This window comes from Panthera onca, chromosome B3 (assembly GCF_046562875.1).
Source record: "Panthera onca isolate mPanOnc1 chromosome B3, mPanOnc1 haplotype 2, whole genome shotgun sequence".
NCBI classification, from domain to species: domain Eukaryota; kingdom Metazoa; phylum Chordata; class Mammalia; order Carnivora; family Felidae; genus Panthera; species Panthera onca.
This window is the reverse complement of record NC_138344.1, coordinates 46753136-46775759: the sequence shown is the minus strand read 5'-3', so window position 1 is coordinate 46775759 and position 22624 is coordinate 46753136. Positions and strand designations below refer to the sequence as shown.

The 22624-nt window shown below is 42.6% G+C and overlaps 1 protein-coding gene and 1 long non-coding RNA gene across 2 annotated transcripts in view; one reads left to right on the top strand and one right to left on the bottom strand.

Annotated features, from left to right (window-relative positions):
* Positions 1–7767, top strand: part of MYZAP (myocardial zonula adherens protein) — an 89440-nt gene extending 81673 nt beyond the window's left edge. The window contains exon 13 of the mRNA XM_060618405.3: positions 6827–7767. Coding sequence (XP_060474388.2) covers positions 6827–6923 — 97 coding nt within the window. The 3' untranslated portion in view covers positions 6924–7767. The remainder of the gene's footprint in view (positions 1–6826) is intronic.
* Positions 1–22624, bottom strand: part of LOC132669059 (uncharacterized) — a 36896-nt gene that overhangs the window by 6636 nt on the left and 7636 nt on the right. The gene's annotated exons all lie outside the window — the stretch shown is intronic.

Below are 22624 nucleotides of genomic sequence, written 5' to 3'. Positions count from 1 at the left end.
TTGTTTGAATAAAGAGTTCTATGGTCAAAAACAAATTAGAACCCCCTGGTCTAGTTTATTTATTATTTTTTTTAATGTCTATTTTTGAGGGGAGGGGGTAAGGCCAGTGAGAGAGGGGGACAGGGGATCCGAAGCAGGCTCTGTGCTGACAGTAGAGAGCCCAACGCGGGGCTGGAACTCGAACCTTGAGATCATGACCTGAGCCAAAGCCGAAGTCGGATACTTAAGCAACATAGCCACCCAGGAGCTCCTCCAACCCCCACCCCAAGTCTAGTTTAATTCCCATGTTTGAAAAATACCAAAATCAAGGCCCAGAGAGAAGTGATTTACTGGAAACCACACAGCCAGGATTAAAACCAGGTCTTCAAAGTCCTGGTGTGGTACATGTGTGATTTAAAAAAGAATAAATAGAGGGCTCCTGGATGGCTCAGTCAGTTAAATGTCCAACTCTTGTTTTGGCTCATGGCATGATCTCACCGGTTCCTGAGATCAAGCCCCACATCTGGCTCTGGGCTGACAGTGAGGAACCTGCTTGGGATTCTTTCTCTCCCTCTCTCTGTGCCCCTCCCCGGCTCTGCTTTCTCGTTCTCTCTCTCTCAAAATAAATAAACATTCAAAAAATAACAATAAACAGAGTTGCTGAATTTATATATGTGTGTGTGTGTGTGTGTGTGTGTGTGTGTGTGTATATATATATATATATATATATATATATATATATATATATTTTAACAAAATTCCTGATTCTTACTTGGACTTTAAACTTGCATCTAATACAAGAGCCCATGGTGTTTTCCAGAATATTTTAAAAACAACTTCCAAAAGGTGCCTGGCTGGCCCAGTCGGTAGAGCACGTAACTCTTGATGTTGAGGTTGTGAGCTTGAGCCCCATGTTGGGTGTAGAGATTATTTAAAAAAAAAAAAATCTTAACCCAGCCTCCTCCAAAATGTTTTAGATCAATAGAAGTATTGAATTAAGCCTCAATTATGCAGATGAGTTTTGTTCTCACTTCATGTTCTCTCAAAAAGAACCTGACAGGGGTGCCTGGGTGGTTCAGTCGGTTAAGAGTCCAACTTTGGCTCAGGTCATGATCTCATGGCTCATGAGTTCAAACCTTGAGTCGGGCTCTGTGCTCACAGCTTGGAGCCAGGAGCCTGGTTCGGATTCTGTGTCTCCCTCTCTCTCTGCCTCTATCCTGCTTGCTCTCTCTCTCTCAAAAAACAAAACATTAAAAAAAAGAAAAAAGAAAAGAAGAAAGAAAGAACCTGACAGTGTGGCGAGCCTCAGGCTGTGGGGCTTCCCTGCCCAGCCAGCTGCTGAGCACAGCCTTGGGCAAGGTACTTAATCTCTCTTAAGCCTCAAAGATTTCATCCTTAAAACGGAAGTGAAGAGGACAACATCAAATCTCACAGGGTTTCTATGAGGATGAAATGAAACCATGTATATAAAGCATTTAGCACGGTAACTAGTTAAGCACTTAATAAATAATAGTTATTATTACTGTTAACTAAACCAAAACTCTGGTTATTATGTAAGACGCTGTATCAAATACAAGTGAATTTGGGTATGCTATGATAATTTCATTAACTTAATTTTTACTGATGGTTATTAGTAATTTTGTGGGATGGATTGATTGTGAAATGGATTCAAGCCTATCATGCTCCAGTATGCATTAAGCTCTCCAATTAAACTATCAGTGGTTTGGAACCCTCTAGACATTGCATAAAAAAAAAACCTCTGGAAGGCCCAGTGATGGATGAGGTCTCTTCCAACTGAGACGTCAGAAGTAAAACATAAGTCCCAGGGTGTTCCAGGCACCAGGCACGAAGCCCCACAGTAGAGCAGGCCACCCAGGACTCATTTCTGCCTGTACCTGCAAAGCCTTTCGTGCTGTGCTGCTGCTAACCGTGTTTGACTTATAATTAGAGCTGCTTGGTTTTCATGCTGGGAAAACTGGAAATCAGCCTTTTCTTTACTTTTAGAGCCAATAAGCCCCTTTTGTTGAACTCCTCCCCCTACCACCACCATTTCCCCATTTTTGCCAACACCATGTACTCCTGTGGACAGGGACCCTGGGCTCGCTCACCCCCTAGTCTAGCACTTTCTTGATGCTCAATAAACATTTGTTGGCTGAATGAATGAAAGGTACATACCAAGTGAGGACCGACGCAGGTGATCTGTACTGTAATACAACCTATTTATTTACTTCATAAAGGACCCCGAAGAAGCAATTTTTGCTTATGTTTTACTTCTTTGTGATTATTCTCCCTCTCCTCACTAGAACATAAGCTCCATCAGGGCAGGGATTTTCATCTGATCGCTAATTACCACCTCCGATCCTCACCACGGGAGCTTCTCATGGCTCTATCTTGGTTACAGTGGTTCTTGCAAAGCTGGCGGCCAGTCTCCTGGCTTTACTTCTGCCCTTCCCGTGCTGAGCTCTCAGGTAGTTAGTTCCAGCCTCTCCAGACACAAGTCCTCATTCCCTGCTGGGTGCTCCCAGCGTGCTGGCTGATTGATCTTCATACCCACCTACAGCATCCATAGCTGACTGCATCATTTTTTTTTCCATCGAAGCCAGTTCCTCTTAGTAGTGGTTAAGAACACTGGCTTAGAAATTAGACCTGGGTTTAGGTCCTGGGTCCGCCTCTCACTACATCTACAGCTTTGGGCAAATCCCTAACCTCTTTGAGTCTCAGTTTCTTCACTCAGAACTGGAAGGTTTTTGACAGTAATTCCCTCAGAAACTTGCTGGGATGGTGAAGTAAGATACAGGTATGAAGTCCCAGCATAGAGGGCGCATTTTCCTGTTTCCATTGGTGGCCGCCACGATGATACCAGGTCCCTAAGCTCAGTACACCGTGGGCACTTCTGCTCCAGGATGGCCTCAGTGCCCACACAGTCCTGTCTCCTCCCTGCATGACCTGCTTCGTGACCTCCATACCCCCTGCCACCAGCCTGCTGGAGACCCAGGTTCTCTGTGTCTAGTTGACTCAAATACCACCTTCTGCCTCATGTCTCCTTTTCATCTAACCCTTGCGCTCCATACATTTCTAGAGAGCACAGATCTTAGAGCAAAGATGGAAGGAAAGGGCTGAGAAGGCACTCACTGTCATTTCAGGGGTTTTAAACACCTGTCTTTTAGAAAAGACTTAAGAGTTTGATTTGAAAGTTTGATATATATTAAGTAAAGCCACTGAGAGCAATTTCCAGTCCGCTAGCCTTCAAAGAGAAAATGAAAAACAAAAAATGAAAAGAAAAAAAGACTTTTTCTCCTTGCCCCTTAGTGAAACTTGGCTTCCAGCAAGCTCATAAATTATGCCTGAATAGGTGTGATGTAATGGAAACCTATTCCCCGTGGTCACAAGTGCCCAGCACATAGTAAGCGCTTTAAAATGCCTCCATCTCCTATTTCTATCGTAGAGACCAGAACTCAAAGTAGTTTTTTGTCAAAGCTCTATTTGCTGACTCTGCTATTGTTTCCCCCGGGGGAACTGCCTCTTTATGGATTAATAAAAGGTTAACAATAGCCTTAAAGTGTTAAAGAAAATGGCTGAATTTTAGTTCTGTGGTTGAAATTATTTGTGTTCTTGAAATCCTGTTGTTTCCTAGTGATCAACCAAATAAAATACCTCACTTCCTTTTGAAAGGCTGGGATAGGAAAGCCTGTTTTTGAAACCCAGAACGTTTACCTTTATAAATATTTCTGGACTTTATGGGCTTTTAGGATATTATCACCAGAGACCATTTCCATTATGTGGAATTTTCACAGTGGTTGGCACAAATCACCATCTGGCTCCTGCCCCTGGCACTCCACTAAAGTGCCTGGTCAGGTCACTGGGGACCCCTCAACTGACAGATCTTGTGGATTCCTCTATCTATGGCAGGTGACCTGCTGACCACTTACTCCTGGAAATCCTTCATCCCCTGGTTTCCTTCGTCATCCATACATTTAGTGATAGCTGTGTGCCTGGCCCGAGTGAGCTGCTAGACTCATGGAGAGGGGTGAGCTACGGTTTTCACCCTTCACGAAATTGTAACTGGCAGAGGATGTGTAGACCAATGGGGGCTGTGGGATACTTCCAGTAGTGTGCCAGAAGCCCGTAAGTCCTCTCCCGTAAGGGGAGGATGGTTTGGAGAGCATGGAGAAGACATACTGAATCTCTTAGAGAGAGACATAAAAGTTTAAAATTTCCCCCAAGCTTCTAACACACCGCCTAAGAAGCTGTATCCCAACTATAGTTGCAAATCACTTCAGGGTAGTGGGAGGTGTTAACTGCTGGGAAGGTTTAGCAAAAGTGACCTTGTGGAAGCAGAAAAGTGAGCACCACTGTTCAAGGAAACTGAAAACAAGCACAAAAAGAAAGGAATGATCGTTTCTATCCTTGCGGTGCAGAATCAGGGAAACTGTCATATTGGAGGTGATGTCTGAGTCTTGAAATACAGGCAGGGATTCACCAGACCCATTTGATGAGGGGAGCATTCAAGGTGGAGGGGGCAACATGAGAAGGGCAGTGTGGCCATGATGAAAACCATGGGAGAAATAGCAGGAGATGGTAGAGGGCTTTTAAGACCATGCACAGGAGCTTAGACTTCATCCAGGAAGCAATGGGGCAACATTGAAAAGTCTTAGGAACAGTATTGTGCTTCTTTTATCAGTGAGATCTCTTTGACAGCAAAATGGGTAGAGGATTTGAAGAGGGGGAAGACTTGCTGAGACGGAAGGAAGGGAGACCATTTAGAATACTCCTGAAGTATTCAAAGATAGTCAAAGATAAATGTTGAGAGCCTGAACTCCGGCAGTGGCTGAGGGAATAGAGAAGACAGATGACAAAACAGTAGCTAAGGAGGTAGATTCCATATCACTTTGTGAAAGACTGGCTATGGGCAGTTCAGGGAAGGGAGCGGACTCGTATCTCATACGTACAATTGGTCATTGCAGTAGTTGGGGTAAGAAATGTTAGCTGCTGTAACAAAAAGCCCACAAACCTCAGCTTGGCAAAATACTGATTTCTCGTGACACAGTCCAAGACTAATTGGCATGGGCCTCCTTGCACACATTCAGGAGCCCAGATTCTTTCTAACTAATGACTCTGCCTGGGTTTTGGAGACCTTTTGGGCCCTCTGCTACATCCTCTGCATGAAAGGGAAGAGATTGGGCATGGAGGGTTATGCAGAGGATTTTCTGGGCTAAACCTGGAAGTAATATACATCATTTTTGCCCCTTTAGTCATATGGCCCATTACATTGCCAAGGGGGCTGGGAAAGGTAGTTATGTGTCCAGGAGGAAAAAGAAACGGGATATTTTCTCCATCTCAGTCACCAAATCCTGGTTAATTCTACCTTCCCAGTATCTCCCTACCTTTTCCTGGCTACTTCACCTTGAGTGCTACAGTCAGAATTCAAGTTCTCATGACCTCTTTCACCTCCTAAATAGCAAAAATCTGTTCACTTTCTGCCTTCAGACTAACCCCTCTGCAGCCAACCATTAGTGGTGCCAAGGAATCTTGCTAGAATAAGAATATGAGCATATCACTCCCCTCCTTAGTGGCTCTGTGTCCCCTTCTGAACTCCTTAGCAGGGCACACAGGCCCCTTCCACACCAGGCCTCGTCTTCTGCCATTTTCCTTCGTGAACTCTTTGCTCCAGTCCTACCAAGTGTGTCTTTCCACACCCAGAGTCCTTGTGTTCACCCTTCTTTTGCCTTTGCACACATTATCCCTTCTGCCTGAATTTCCATCTCCTTGTCCACCAGAGGAACGCCTAAGCACCCTTCAAGATGCCCCCTCTGTGCAAATTTCCAGATGCCTTCCTCCTAAGTTCCGCGAACTCGTTCTGCCCTCAGTTTGCCCATAATATGTTAATTCTTGTATTGCTCAAGGTCCTGGCAAGACAGGAAGATTGAAGAGATTTAGATGAAGGCTTGGGAAGCTTTGAGAAAAGTAAATGAGGGACAGTGGCTTACTCTGGAGCTAGCACAGTGGAAGTGGTCACCAGACTGGGCCTCTGCAGAGGCAGGGGGAAGAAGCCAATAGAACACACAAAAGGGGGGTGCTGGGAACTGTGGCCTCTGCTAGAGGAATGCAGCCAACCACCAACCTGCAGCCTGGCCAAAAGGGAACAAATATGATGACTTCACTGTCCTTCCATTCTCTTATCCCCTGCTACCAGTTCCCAACTGGTCAAAACCAACTGGAAGCTAAATTCTAAGGGAGCCCGTGGATGCTGACATCAGGTCAGCTTCCCAAAGGCACAGAGTGGGGTGGAGAAGGGGGAGAGTTATCCGAATGGGCAAATGGAGAGTATCCGGCTCATTTTGCATCTATTATAGTACCTAACACACTACATTAAAATCATTTTATTTTTTTATTAAAAAAATTTTTTTAATGTTTATTTGAGAGAGAGAGACAGAGTGTGAGGTGGGGAGGGAAAGAGAGAGAGGGAGACACAGAATCTGAAGCAGGCTCCAGGTCCTGAGCTGTCAGCACAGAGCCTGACTTGGGGCTTGAACTCACAAACTACAAGATTGTGACCTGAGCCAAAGTCAGACACCTAATCGGCTGAGCCACCCAGGTTCCCCTACATTAAAATAATTTTGAGTTCTTTAAATACATGTTTTTTTTTCTGAATGATATTTAGCATGACCTTTCAAAATTGCTAAGATTAATGGTCCCTCTTATAATATTTAAACAAAAGATTCAACTGCATTCTGTCAGTTTATTTTCAGGCTGCCGTGGCTGCAAAACCATTTTCTAGAGCTGTCTCACTTGAAGACTGTGGGGAGTTTTGGTCGATCTTCCTGACTTGCCTTTTCTCGTTTCTCAGCCCAACAGGGAGGACTCGTGAGATCGCAATGCCTTCCAGGAATTACACACCGTACACACGAGTCCTGGAGTTAACCCTGAAGAAAACTCTGACTTAGGCGCCTGGAGACAGTCGCTTTGGACAGAGGGACAAAGGCCCTAGAACCCTGTGGCTTGAGGCTGGGAAAGGTGGCTACCACCTCGTCCTATACAGGTTTAAGCCAGAAAGGAGATTGCTGACTCTGATCTACTTCTAAAACATGAAGGAAAGCGGAGGTGGAAGGGGAGGGCAGGAGAGAGAGGTGTCGAGGTCATATTTCAAACACCCAACCGTGCTATACTGGGCCGTCATTAGCTTTGGGAGTAGACACTGAAATTCTGTCAGGAGAATTCCCTCACAATTTATTTTCTGTTTTACTAGCCTTCAGCTGGGAGGAAAAAGGGCATTAATTTGAAATTTCACGTTATTCACGTCAGGATCATTTGTTACAGCATGAAGGTTTTATTTACCCATAAAAGTATTAGAGGCAGTGTTTCTCTGGTGCCGAGAAGCCTGTCTGCGGGAGCGTGGGCACCTGGGGAGACCTGGCCAGGAGGGAAGGCTTCCCAGCATGCAGACGCTCTCTCTTCTTGGTGCCAGGATGTGTGTGGGGTGTGGGAGCCGCGGCTGGAGACTGGCCTCCTGCGGGCATGGGTGCCTCATTCCCATGTGCTAATCCTCCGGTTTAATTTGTGCCTTATGTCTGTATGGGGCTCACTGAAATCAATGTATTTATTTTACCTGTGATTTTTTTCTTTCTCATTTTAACTGAAAAAATTTTGTATGTTGTGGAAATGTAATCATTTCATGTTTTCAGTATCGACTGGTGTTTTTGTTAAATGAATAATTTGTTCATGCATGCTCTACTTTGATATTACAATCTGTGTCACATATGTTTAATAAATGCCATATATTTTGTTCTACCCGTGTTGGCTCTGTGTTTCATCCATGGGCAGGTAGAAGAGGTAGACAGCGGAACCGGGATCTGGAATGTCAAAGTGAGGGCACAGTGATCTTTCAGTCAGTAGTCCTTAGAAGCATTTATAAACCATAAGAGAGGGTGTGTGTATGAGTGAGAGAGCACCAGCGTGTGTGTGTGTGTAAACCCTGAACGTTATCTGCAAACTCTAATATTACATAGTAATTTTATCTTATTGAAATGAAAAATAGCTTTGTATGCAAGGTTTTATCCTAAATAAAAAAGTAACATTCTATAATAGTGCCTCTATCAATATTTTCATTTCATTCCTTCTTGGCTTTCTTCACACACACACACACACACACACTATTTTGTTTTTAAAACAAACATGGCAGTATACTGAGAAGCAGAATCATGATATTTAGTAACATGGGCTCTGGGGATTGAGCTCGGTCACTAGTATATGCTTTGGGCAAGTCACAGAACCTCTTCGAGCCCCTGTAAGATGCAATCAGTGATAGTTCTTTCCTAACCGGAGTTGGTGTGAAGATTACATGAGTTCATGTCCATGAAATTCTAACATGATGCGTGGCACATAGTAGGCACTTACTTACTAAGTGCTATTATCAATACATACATTTGTAATGTACTTACTATACTGTGATCAATCTAGATATGGATATAGGTATATAGATCTATGGTACTGCTTCTTATAATTAATTGGATTATTTAATAATTAGTTTATTGGCATACTATGACTTCCTGGACCTATCCAGTCAGGTTGGAATTTTGGAAGTTGTCTCCTTTTCTTAAGCAGTCCTCTGATGAATCCTCTTCTACATGCATCTTTGTACACTTGCCTAACTACTTTCTCAGGATCAATTCCTAGAAGAGGAATCGCTGGGCTGAGACAAAAATGATGTAAACTTGGGGTGCCTGGGTGACTCAGTCGGTTAAGCGTCCGATTCTTGATTTTGATTCAGGTCATGATCTCACGGTTCGCGAGATTGAGCCCCACACTGGGCTCTGCGCTGACAGCACAGACTCTTTCTTCTCTCACTGTCTCTCCCCCTCTCTCTCCTTGCCCCTCTCCCACTTGTGTGCACATGCTCTTTCTCTCTCAAAATAAAGAAACATTTTTAAAAAAATTATGCCAACTTAAGTCTTCTGGTGCATATGCTCCAACCGGGGCTGTGGAAGTTTGTGTCCATTTAAATTCTTATCAACAGGATGAGAATGTGGTTTCCTGACCCCTTTGCCAACACTGGGAATGAGAAAACGAAGGAGTATATAAAGTTGCTTGCTTGAGGCAGACCTGTCCCCCTAACAGGCAGTGAAAAAAGTTCCTTCAGGATATTGCCTTTGGATACCTGAGCTCAGGGACTGTGCAGGTGTGAGCTGCAGGCCTGTAGGCGTCCCTAGGGCCCAGAGAGAACATGGGCAGCAAACAGGAAGCAGGCCTGGACTTAGAGGAAGCGGGCTTGCTTTCCCCGGGATCCTGCAATCAGAGAAGGCCTGTTGCTTAGTCAAAAGCAAGAGCCAGCCATGGAGACAGAAAATATTCAAGCCCTGTGACCGAAATGGGGTTAGAATCTGGGTGGGACTGGCCCCAGAGGGCAGACTTCAGGGCTGGCAGGGAAAGGGACATCTGGAAAGAGCTTGGAGTTGCTTGATGTGACAGGCCCTCCCCCCTCTAGAGGGGGCATCAACCAAGGCTGACCTCTGAGCTGGTGGTGAGTCTACCCTGGGCACCCTCTTCCTCCCCCAGCAAATGCTGTCTTCCTGCTCCAGGAGCTCTGGGGGTGGTCCCCCTAGGGTAAGGGGTGGGGTGGGAGCATGTGACAGGAAGGGCAGGATTCCCTCGTGTGTTGGCTCAGGCCACCTCAGACCACAGTGCTCTTCTTCACATCCAGACTCAGAGGCCCAGTTCAGTTCAACCAGCGCATGCCATCGGCGCTGGGGAGACAGACATGTGCACCTCGAGACCATTGCCTCTGCAAAATTGTTCCCAGTGAGTCTGGCTCTTCCTGATCTCTGCTGTCTCTGAAATCCCAGGGGTACTTTTTTTTAGGCCCTCCTTCTTCTCTTATATCTAATGACTGATCATCATGTCCATTTCCTGTCTCTCCAGTGATGTGAGTTCCTTGGGAGGTAATTTCCCATAAAGGAGGGGGCCCATTCCAAACCCTGATAATCATGAAGAAATCTACAAATGCAAAGTACCCCAGAAAGAGCCCTGGCTGGGGAAGTACAGGACACCAAGAGTTACTGAGCCAGACCCGGCATATATCCACTAAATCTTGGCAACTATTCTATGTGGAAGATATTACTAGTGCCATTTTGTGGACAAGGAAACAAACTCAAAGAGAGATGAAAACTGTCTGAAACCACACAGGCTTAATTCCAGAACACAGGTGGGAAGTCCGGAGTCAGTCCCGGGTCTGCAACTAAATCACAGTACCTGTTTGGTGAGGCCACTTGAGCTCTCAGGCTCAGTGCTCTCACTGAGTAGTTTTGCCTCGAACTCAAACTGTACCCCCCTCATAGGCCTGCTGTGCAGATCATGTGAAAGAACGTGGAAAAATTTGCCAGCACTGCACCAGACACATGCCAACAGTTGCCACCTGCCATTATTACTAGTAATCATTGGGAAAGAGGTGTTGCATCATGAATATTTGCAAATCCAAGGATCTCCTCTTATTGAACACAGATTAGAGACTCCATGAAGACTAGTGAGTGAGATTGTGTGGGAGGGAAGTGGGGAAAAAAATGTGGCTGGATACACAGATTAAATAAACTGTAGTGTCCTTTTCCTCATATGCAAATCTGAGAATAACCCATTTGATTTTGTCAGGAAAGGGAAAGGCCAAAAAGGAGACTGGAGATGTATTTCTGCAAAGAGAGACCAGAGGCAAAAAGAACCAGAGGGAGACTGGTGGCTAAATTTTGGATAATGTGTCGGGACAGGATTAGATTACTAACATACGGTGTGTAGTATAAATTATTTGAGCACTCTTTGAAAAGACTACCCGTTTTCCACCTAATTGCTTCGGTACCATTGTTGAAAATCACTTGGTGATATTTGCATCAGTCAATATATACACTCACTACTTTGTTACATCGATCTATTTGCCATCTTGATACCAAGCCTACACTCTCTTGATCATCAGAGTACTCTAATAAGGTTTGAATTCAGGTGGCACAGGCTCTCCAACTTTGTTCTTTTTCTAAGTGGTTTAGGGTATTCTGGGTCCTTCACATTTCCATATGAGTTTTCCAGTCTGTCCATTTCTACCAAAGGCTGCTGGGACTTTGATTGGCATTGCCCTGAATAAGACAGATCACCGAGGGGAACACCAAGACCTCACTGCTGAGTCAGGCCAATTTGGAGCGACATCATGGCCTAGCTGGCAGTGCTAGTCAGGTCCTGAAGGTTGGGGTTGCTTCCCCGTCTTCAGTTGGTAAGGTGCCCAGTAAAAACTGCCATCATGTATTTTGATAAAGGCATAGTATAATCTTTGTGGAATTCCGAACAAAATATTATAAGAAACATTAATTTGTGCCCAAGGGCCATAAAACCCATGTAATTTGAATGCAATAAAATATAAATAAATAGCAAACAGTTCTTAGGGGTTTTCTCTTAATTTTTCAACACATACTTTTGAGTTTTAACATACAGCATTTACAGCATTCACCTTCCTGAATTAGGGGTGGGAGGGGGTTAAGAAATAATTAGTAGGCAATTTTTTGGCCCTGGGACTTTTCTTGTAAATGTTTTCTTTGGCAGCCATACTCTTGAGAACAGGAAGTTACTCTCTTGTTACAGATTTAAGACTTTTCTGAGCCAAATAACAGAAAGCTGGATTAGTTCTGAAATGAAGAGGGGGAAAAAAAAAACAACTCTAGGCTCTTGCTGGAGATTAATGACATCTTGCAAATATTTTAATTCTCTCCTTTCCTCTTAACTTGCCACCCTCCTAAACAAAACACATTCAGCCTGAAAAAACTTAACCGGTCACTTTGTGGCCCAAACCCTAAAATAAAATGTCTTTATGGTACCCATGAATTTATTTAAACATTTTTGGGGGGCTGGGAAGGAAATTAGGGCTGTCTCAAGTTAACCTTGTTTTGGTCCCCAAATCCTCCATATGGAATTAAAAATAGAAAATATGTTATAAAGATGCTAATGTTTCCACAGTGATCATAAAGATTCATAATTTTCTTTGACGTTTTAAAATGGCTTTTCTTAAAATTGGTAACAACGTTGTGTCAAGCTTTGTAAACAATGACTATGTATTGAGATGCTTACAAACAATTCTTTAGGAAATATTCAAAACAACAGAATTAGAACCTTTAATTCTAGCACTTATTAGTTGGACTGTACAAGGAAACTGGTTTCCTCCCAGAAAAGGCTGAGTCTTTCTGGGTTAAAATTCCCTTTTTATACTTAATTCTAGAGAAAATAAACCCTGTAATCTTAATGAAATTTGTACTCCGGGGGGACGTTAATTCTATAAATTATCTGAGAATCGTTTATGGGGATTCTTAAAACACAGAAGATGTTAGGGAAACTGAGATTCAGAGGTAAAGAACACTTCCATGTAGTAAGTATGTATCTTCTACTAGTGACCTAGGAAGTTTCCATGGGATTTACTGTAGCCTCTCAGAAAAGAAAAATGTTGGGCAAAAATTTTCATTTATACTCCTGACACACCCCAACTCCAATGCCCTGGTACCCAGGGTCTGCACAGAGGTGGAAAGGGTCTGGGGTAGGGTAATGGGGTGAGTGGCTGGCTGAGGGGATGCTCACCCAGACGGTCAGTACATGCCCATCTTAAAATCACTCAAATTCATGATTTTGAAAAACTCTGTCCTGTCAAAAAAATCCATTTGTAGAGTGGACGTGGCCCAAGACCCACAATTTGCAACCCTTTACTTACATTATCAAACATTTTTTTTTCTGTGCATTATAAAAAATAGTCCTTCAAACTACCTTTTTCTCTTGTCTGTTGGAAACGATGTTCCTCTCACATCATTCATTATAGGACTTTTTTTTTTTTTTTTGTCTTCTGACAACTTCAGGGTTTTTTTTTAAAGCCTTATAGACAATCTTAAATTACTCAGAGCTGTCATCCACTAGATATAAAAATTAAATTAAGCTCAAGAATTCTAGGTGATGGAAAACATTATCCAGTTCCATAAGATATGGGCAAGTATGGGAGTACAGCAAGGGTTGATAAGACCCGAAATATCATCAATGTTGGAGGAGTATTTATTTACAGGGAGCTACCTGCTTCCTGGTTTACTGCATACCAAATATTTCTTCTCAACATTTATGAGCTTAAATAGATGCAGATGTTGCCAAAGAATGTATTAAAACATTAATCATCCTAGAATCATATCATTTAAGCGTTGAAAGGCATCTTGGAGTTTGTCTGGTTCAATACCCTCATTTTAAACAGGAGAAGACTGAAATCCAGAGAAACTGGCCACAAAGTTAGTGGTACATAAACCCTCTCCCCATAAAGACATAGTTGGAGATTGACAGCCACCCCTTCAATTTTCTGATCTCGATCACCTTTATTGTCCTATTTACTATGCTTGACTGTTCTCTCCTCCAAAGTTTTGGGAAGAAAATCAAGGACTTTTTCTTTTTTGAATAATTCTCCCTACTATATATTTCATGGGCATCCCTTGTGCCTCCCCCTCACTTCCCCTAGCTGAAGCTTTCCAGAGCTGTGTTCTTTTTTGTGCAAGACAGAACATTAAAGGTGACCAGACACTTGATTCTGGCCAGGTCTAGCAAGAGGAGAGGGGTAGCCAGCTTTCTCGAACTCCATCCTGCTGCTGGTCACCAGTTTCTTTATTTCATAGCCTCTGATAGACCTCAGACTGCAAAGAGTGAGATATATTGTGTGCTGACATTATAGTCAAGGCCTGGTTCTTCTTTCTCTCCACGCAAGGCTCAACTCCGAACTCCCTTCCACGTAAAATTTGAAAGGAAAGGAAAGGAAAGGAAATTGTGACATCTCACCCTTTAGTGACTTTGCAAATTACCTCCCTTACTCTCCTTTTCTATTTTCTGATAAATATATGTGAAAACCACTTTATTTGAGCACAAAAGAAGCATAAGCATATTTATCTGCATTTATTTTTGATGAAATAATTTTTATAGCCATCTTATGATATACGATGTACTCAATGTTTTATGAAAAATCTCAGACAAGGTCCATTCACATATAGGAGGTCTGCCCTCCAGCATGGAATCTGAACCAATTCCAAGCCAAGTTTTATTTTGACATTCTCCTACTTTGCCTGTTCTACATATTCTCCAAATCCTGGATAGGAGGCCCTCTAGGATCTTCCTGCTATGTAAACCCTGTTGTAATACTCTCTCTGCTCTACTCTTCCTCTCCAGTTGTTCAAAAACCTCTCAATTTTCTCCCTTTACCTCCTATCAAACTCCACTCCTTTAGTAGAAGTTATCACCTTAGGTCAGATAGCCATTTGGAACCAATTCGTACTGGTGTGTAAACGACTGGTAGGCCACAAACCTTTTAGAAATATCTATGGTCTCAAAGGAAGATCCTTGTTAACCTAGTAATCTTGTTGCCGGAATTTCAGTGTGTCACAGGGAAGTGAAATAAGTCAAGGGGAGGGGAAGATATTTTAGGTCAAGAGTCTGTCTTGATTCTGAAGAGATTCTTTCTCCTAAACTGAGAAGAGAGGCCTCAGCTACAACATCTATGCAGTCTATACCACAAATCAGTACATCTGACCTTTTAAGAACTTTTTTTCTAGTTTGTGAGTTTGTTCATATGAAAAATCAAAGATGTTATTCAATCACAATCACTTATCTAACCAATAATCTTCATTAAATTTGCTAATAAAAGTAAAATTACATGAATTTTCAGAGAATTAAACATTTAATTATTTTTTTCTCTCAAATCTCTCTTCCCACACTATTGTAAAGTTCATAAAATGCTGTGGTGGCCAGAAATGGAAGATTTGTCACCAAATAACATTCAACCATGTGAAAGTCTGAAGAGAAAAGAATTCTTTCCCTTCAACTTGAACCTTATTTGGCTGGGATTTTCTCACCAGAGTCTTCCTATTTTTTTTCCATGGGCAACTGCCCCCTTGATTAATCCCATTTCCCTCGGTCTTAGTTTTTCCAAGCAGCTGAGCAAACAAAAAGGCAGGCGTCCATTTTAACGTGCTTCCTCCCTCAAGCCCTCTGGGATGGGCCGTCTGTTCATCCTGTTCATAAACCAGTGGCCTGAATGTGCTTAGAGAAAGCAGCAAGGATCTTCTATCAGGATTAATTTTAATAGGCCATAGTCTGTTACTGGGGAGCCACAGCCCTGGTAAATGGCTTTAAATTACTATTTGCTGATAAAGAGGCAGATAGGAGTTGAAAATTTCGTTCCTCATTTCAAACAGTTTGGATAACTAATACAAGAATTTACTTTTAGTGTGGAGTACATGCACTTTACAGCCTCAGCCCCCCGGTAGCCCAGGAAAACCTTTTGTTGCGGTGGGATTACAGTAAAATACAAAGAAGGAGGAATGTGACATTTTGTAGAACAGAATTCTAGAGCTGTAAGGGAAATGAAGGATTTATCTGTGACTTTCTCAGCATAAGACTTCCTATGAAGCTTTCTGTGTCTGGTTTCTGTGCAGAGAATCCCTACTGCCACTTCTACTGTTTTATTTCCCTCTTTACCAGTTCCTTTCCTTAACCGTTTTTCACTCTGCTTTTCTCGTGGCAGATTCCAATTCCCTGTTTCCTTCTTTGTTTCTCTCCTCTAACTGGCCAGGCTCCTGCCGGTTATTTGTCAAGTTCTGTGCTGAGGGGCCGACAGACAAAGCAGCAGGGCAAGGAATGTCACAAGATGCTGGCACTTGTGTCTCCTTCTGTAAAGTGGGCTGGTCCCCACTGCCCTCTGAGAAAGCAGTTTGGGGACTGACCGGAAGAGCTGGTTTGGGAAATGGTACACAGATGTCGGCCATTATTGTTCAACAAAGTCTAACATTTACCATTTTTTATTAACTTTCCATTAGTTATGGCTGCAATGGTTTGAATGCTCAGCATGTTCAATTCCCAAACGAATGCTTGAAAATAAAACACGAAAGAAATCAGAATTTGATTCAAATTTGTTTATGAATCTTGGTTCCCGTGTCTTCTCCATATGCCCAGCTCATAGCAGGGGCAGAGCAAAGGCCAGCCTTTGCTCTCGTCAGCCCTTTCTCCCTGAAGTCCAGCTATGATGGAGCCTTGATTTTCCTAAAGACTGATGCTATTAGGCTCTGTATCAGTCAGGGTTCATCAGAGAAACCGATGCAGTAGGATGTGTGTGTATATAGATAATCATGTGAGCCAATTCCTGAAAATGAATTCCAGAGAAAGAGATTCAGCTCATGTGATTATACTTGCAGGTAGGCAGCAGGCTGGAGAGCCAGGGAAAAACCACTGCTGCGGTTCAAGTCTGAAGACTGCTGGCCGAATTCCTACTTGAGTAGGGGAGGTCAGTCTTTGTTCTGTTAAAGGCTCCAACTGATTGAATGAGGCCCACTCACATTATGGGGAGGAATTTGCTTTACTCAAAGTTCACGGATTTGAATGTTAATCTCAGACAAAAAACACCTTCAAAGAAACATCTAGAATAATGTTTGATCAACTATCTGGGCACCATGACCTAGGCAACTGACACACAAAATTAATCATCACAGGTTTCTTTTTCGGTGATCATTATTCCCAATAACTTTGGTTGAAGTATCAGCTTATCCTCTCCTTCACATTTTTTGGGGGGACTAACCTTCCACTAATCATCATTCTGCTTCCCAAGTTCCTACCATTTGGCAGGAGTTGGGCTAAATCTGTCATTTATACTTTCATCGCACACCACTGCCACTGTGACCACACACCACTGTCAATTCTAGGCAGAGAGACTGGGCATGCTTCCACGTGGCTCCCCACAATACTCTCCCCAATACCCTCTGGTGATCCCAACATGGTGGAAGGACCATATGTGGGCTGAGAAGCCCAACAAGTGTGGAACTGAACACTTCTAGTCTTTGTACAATGACATTAGTGTTTTCCACATCATCACTCCAAGTGAAGGAAGAAAATTAGATTTTTTTAATATTTACTTTTGAGAGAGAGAGAGAGAGAGAGAGAGAGAAACGGAGAGGGGGGAAGGAGTAGAGAGAGAGGAAGACAGAGAATCCAAAGCAGGCTCCCGGCTCCAAGCTGTCAGCACAGAGCCTGACGTGGGGCTTGAACTCAAGGAACCATGAGATGGTGAACTGAGCCGAAATCGGACGCTTAAACTACTGAGCCACCCAGGTGCCCCGAAAAATTAGATTTTTTAAGGAAGAAAGCTCTCTGACAGCAGTTAGAAGGAAAGGACAGATTAGACAGGGATAGGGAAACCTTTTAGGAGCTGTTATAGTAGTTCGCTCAAGGACATGGACAATGGCAATGGAGGCAATGCTGGCTGTGTGGGGAGGTGCTGAAAGGGTGGAAAGAGGGAGAGTGTCCAGAGAAGAAGGTATTTAGGCTGTTGGGTTGAGGACAAAGAACACTGGGAATGAATACTTGGTTTTTGGCTTGGGCAACTAGGTGGACGATGATGCCATTAAACAGTGGGAATTTTAAAAAAGGAAGAGTGGGTTGGGGGAAGGAAAATTAACTTCAGCTTTGGAAAAATTGAACCTGAGAAACCTTTGGGACATCCAGGTGGTAAGGTCCTTACCCTCGCTCTAATTCTAGCCTTAGAGCAAAAGTCTCCAGAGATGAAAATCCTGAAGAGATTGGTAGCATGGGACTTACATTAGCAGAGAGTTTTAAGAAGGAGGAAGTGGTCACAAGGTCAGAGGCAGCAGGGAGGAGAGAGACTAAAACCTGCATCTTGGGTATGACAAACACGAGAGGGTTTGTGGCACTGGTGAGAGCAGTGAAGATGTGGATTAATAAGGTGTGGATAAGTCTTTCAGGAAGTTTGTCCTTGAAGACCCAGAAAAGGGTGGAAGCTAGATGGGGTACATTTAACAGCTTCACTGGGGGGTATAACCAACATGAAATGCACCAGACATATTTTAAGTGTACAGTGGGATAAGTTGTGACTTCTCAAATGAATATAACTCTCATAACCATTATGACAATCAAGACAACGAACATAATCACCCCCCGAACGTTTTCTGTCGCCCCTTCATAATCCTTCCCTGCCACCCCACCATCATTAGGCAATCACTGATCTGCTTTCAAGTCACTAAAGTTTAGTGTGCATCTTTTAGAATTTTATATAAAAGTAATTGTACACTATGTACTTCTTTTTTCTTGGCTTCCTTCCCTCAGGATAGTTGAGAGTCACTGACGTTGTTGCATGTGTGACAGTATTCGGTCCTATGGACATACACAATTTGTTTATCCATTCACCTAGCGGTGGACATTAGGTTGTTTCCAGTTTTCTGGCCATTACAAATAAAGTTGCTATCAACATTTAGGTATAGGTCTTCAGATAGACACATGCTTCCATTTCTCTTGGGCAAATACCTAGCAGAGGAATGGCTGGGTTATGTGATAGGTTTTTAGAAACTGCCAAATTGTTTTCCAAAGTGGCTATATTATTTTACATTCCTGTTAGCAGTGTATGGGAGCTCCAGTTGTCTCACATCCTTTCCAACACTTGGTATGGTCAGTCTTTCTAATTTCAGACATTCTGATAGTTGTGTTATAGTATCCCCATGGTATTTTTAATTTGCATTTTCTTAATGAGTAATAACACTGCTCACCTTTCATGTACTTATTTTTTCATTTGTACACTTTTGATGAAATGTCTGTTCAACTCTTTTACAGCCTAACTTTGGAAGTGACACTCTGTCACTTTTACCATTTGTATTACTTTTTACCATATTCTATTTGTAAGAAAGTCCATAAATCCATTCCACATTCAAAGGGAAGGGATTCCTATAGGACAGGACCATTGGGAGGCATCCTAGAGGCTGCCTACAATGGATAGCTTCCCATTTCTCTTGGAGTAAAATTTAAACTTCATATCCTAGTCTACAAAGCCCTGTAAGATCTAGCCCTGGCCTTTTGTTTGTTGTTTAGCCATGCTGAGCTCCCTCTCCTTTTAGAGCCTTAGTATTTCTTCCACCTTTTACTTAGGATGCTTTCCTGTCAGACTTTCCCACAGCTAATTCTCATCATTCAGGTCTTAGCTTATAAATTACCTTCACTGAAAAACCAACCTCAATCACCCTCAATCAAGGTAGCCTCCCAATCACTCCTTATCAATCCACCCATATTAATTCTCTCTGTGGCACTTAGTACCATCTAACAGAATGGAAGTTTCAGTGTGGCAGGAAACTTGTCTCATTCACCACTGTATTTCCAAAGCCTAGATCAGTGTCTCATGTGTGATAAATAAATATTTATTGAATGAACCAATGAATGGGGTCTCCAAGGAGGTAAAATACATGGGATTCAAATGACAGCTGGAGGGTTAACCATGATTAATGCTCCTGTTATTACTGCTATTTAACAAACCACCCTGAACTTAAAGATATAAAACAACAACCATTTTCTTATGCCCCAGAACTGTTAAGTCAGGAATACAGAAAAAGCCTAGTGGGGATGTCTCTACTCTACAGTGCCTGGGGCCTCAGTTTGGAAGCCTGGAAGGCTGTGCCAGTTGGGGGCTGGAATCATTCAAAGGTTTGTTCACTCGTATCTGGTGGTTGATGGTTCCTTTTGGCTGAAACCCCAGTTTAGGCTGACAAAACACCAAATACCCACACAAACTCAGGTTTCTGCATGGCTGGCTTGCTGGCTGAGTTCCAATAGTAAACACCCCAAGAAAATTAGGTGGAAGCTGCATCACCTTTTACTATGAAGACTGAAAAATCACTTTTGCTGTAGTCATAAGCATGCCCAGATTCAAGGATAGATTCATTTCTTGGGAGGAGGAGAGTTAAACTCACGTAGTAAAAAGAACACACGGGATGGGAAATAGTTTCGCTGCCATTTTGATGGACTCCAGGCATATCACAGCCAGTTTTGTGGCCTGATAACTAATGGGAGAAAACAGAGAAGAGCAACCTGGAGATTCTGAGGATCATTGCTACCAATTTTATAATTGATTTGTAATTTTTATCTTCAACTCTTTAAGGACAAATGAAAATCTTTCCCAGGTTTGTTTTTCATCTTTTTAAATTGCGTTCAAACAACACCCTAAGCAGCTTGGTGGCAATGGAATGGCTAAATCATCCTGGCAGAACTTCACATAATGATGAAATTGTCGTTTCCTTTAATTCTTCATTTTGAATTTGTCTTGCTTTCTAATAGCCAAATTCATTAGTTTACCCTGTGGGCTATTACTATTCTGGAGATTAGTCCAAGTACCACCAGAAAAGTGATTTAGATTTTTTTAAAAAGGGCAGTGAAAACCAAAAACAAACAAAAACTAAAAACACTTGTCTAGATTCAATTTTATAACAGGTGGGCTCTTGATATGCAGTTGGAATTCTTCAGCAGAGATTAGCTGCCTGTGGTTTGTGGGCTCTGTTTCTTTCAAAGTGTTTTCCTGGTTAGTATGGAGACGTTAAAACCTATGGCACTCATTGTTTCTCTTTGTGTTAAATTTCTCCATTTTATATCATTTCCCCTGACACTGCTATTAGAATCTGTGTTTTTTTTTAATTTTTAAAAAATGGTTTTTTTGTTTTGACAGAGATAAAGCATGAGTGGGAGAGGGGCAGAGAGAGGGAGACAGAATCTGAAGCAGGCTCTAGGCCCTGAGCTGTCAGCACAGACCCTGACATGGGGCTCCAACTCATGAATGGTGAGATCATGACCAGAGCCAAAGTCAGATGTTTAACCGACTGAGGCATCCAAAATCTGTGTTCTAATACTTATCTTTTGTTTGTTTGCTTGATGGATCATAAAATAAGAGTTTGCCTATTTTCATTCTGAAGAGAAAACCGAGTGCTTTTGTTTTAGGGTAATGTTTCCTCACTTGCCAAACCTCTTGGTTACTGACAAGAGAACTAGACAGTTTGTGTATGGGAGGTTGGTTGTTAGGAATTCTGGTTTGTATTATGACATCCTGGAGTCCTAAGCTATGTTGTGTAAAAGATTCTATCCCAGGAGAGCAGTTAAGATGGTGGAGCACCATGCAGACCCTGAGCTTGTCTTGTCCCTGAAACACAGACAAATCAGGACCAAACCATTTTTCAACACCTAGAAAGTTGATCTGAGGATTAATGCAACAATCTGCATAAACTGAGCCACAGAACTAAGCAGGTACACAATGCAGAGAGCTGAACTGCAGTAGAGAAAAGCCACAGAGGGTAGGGAGTCATTTTTGCAGAGACAGGACAGAGAGAAAAAGAGAAAGGAGGACAGTGCTATGCATTGGGATCATGTGAGAAAAGCACTCCCCCAGAAAGCAGATAAAGAGAAAGAGTAAAAACACCGAACAAGAAATCTGTTCCACAAAACCACGGGCAGGGGGAAAGTAGAGGGTTTCAATACTACCAGGATGCTATAAACAGTGGAGGAGCTCAGTGCCTGGCAGGGCTTGGGTGAGGAAGTAGGGTGAATCCCCAGGAGCAGGATATGCCACATGGGAAGAAGCAGTTCCCCTGCATGGAGAGCATGTGATGGAGGCCATACCGCTTCCCCACAGGCAAAGGTCCCAGTGGACTCCTGAGTGCAACCACATTTGCTGGTATTGGGACAAAGATGCCAGAGTATGGTGAAGCCTGGAACCAGCTATGTGTTGTGATTTGCCATAATCTTTGAACCTCTGCTGCTGTGTGATTGCACAAATGTTTTCTGGGGCAAGCCAGCACCTGACCATTGGTCAGTGAGACCCTCCCCTAGAGAGTTGGGTCCAAGCTGTGGGGGTCTCTGAGTGTGGGGTTTTGAAACACAATCCTATCTGAGATAAAACTCTGGAGAGAGGTGCCACCTGGCAGATGGACAGCTTGGACTTGAACAGGGTAGAGGTGGGGAGTGGACAGAAGCCTGAGACAAAGAAGGGGTGCTTGATCATGGGTCAGTGAGAGTGTGAAGTTCCTGTGTCAGAGACTAAGGAGCTGGGTGAAATCATTTCCATCTCTCCCACGCACACAACCACTCACACTGATCCACCCTAATAAGCCCAGCAGGGCCACCTGGTGGAGAATGGAGCCATTACACCAAGCCCCACCCAACTGTGCCCTCCAAGCACATCCCAAGACAACCAGCACAAGTCACTTCACCTGTTTAGTGTACTATAGAGGGGTACATAGTTTTGGTTATAGGGGAAAGCAGATGTAACTTCATTTGGGTTTCATTCTGTTTGCTGGTTCATTTATTTGTTTGTTTTCTTTGTTTCTGTTTTTACTTAAATTGTGTTCTTTTTTTCTTTTCTTTCTCTTTCTTAGACACAAAAAGAGAACATTTTTTCATTTTTTTCACTTTTTTATTATTTAATTTTTTAAATTCTATTTCATTTCATTTTATTCTATAAATATTTTTTAATTAAATTTTCTTACATTTGCTTTTTCTTTCCTTTCCCTTTTTTCTCTATTCTATCAAGCTCTTTCAACAAGCAGACTGAAACACCCAGGATCTAGCTTCCTTTGTTTTTTTTTTGTTTGTTTGTAATTTTTTAATTTTAATTTTTTATTAATTTTTTCCCTCCTCCAAAATGACAAAATGAAGGAATTTACCCCAAAAGAAAGAACAAGAAAAAAATGACAGCCAGGGACTTAATCAACACAGATATAAGATGTCTGAACTAGAATTTAGAATCATGATAATATGAATACTATCCAGGGTTGAAAAAAGCAGAGAAGACGCCAGAGAA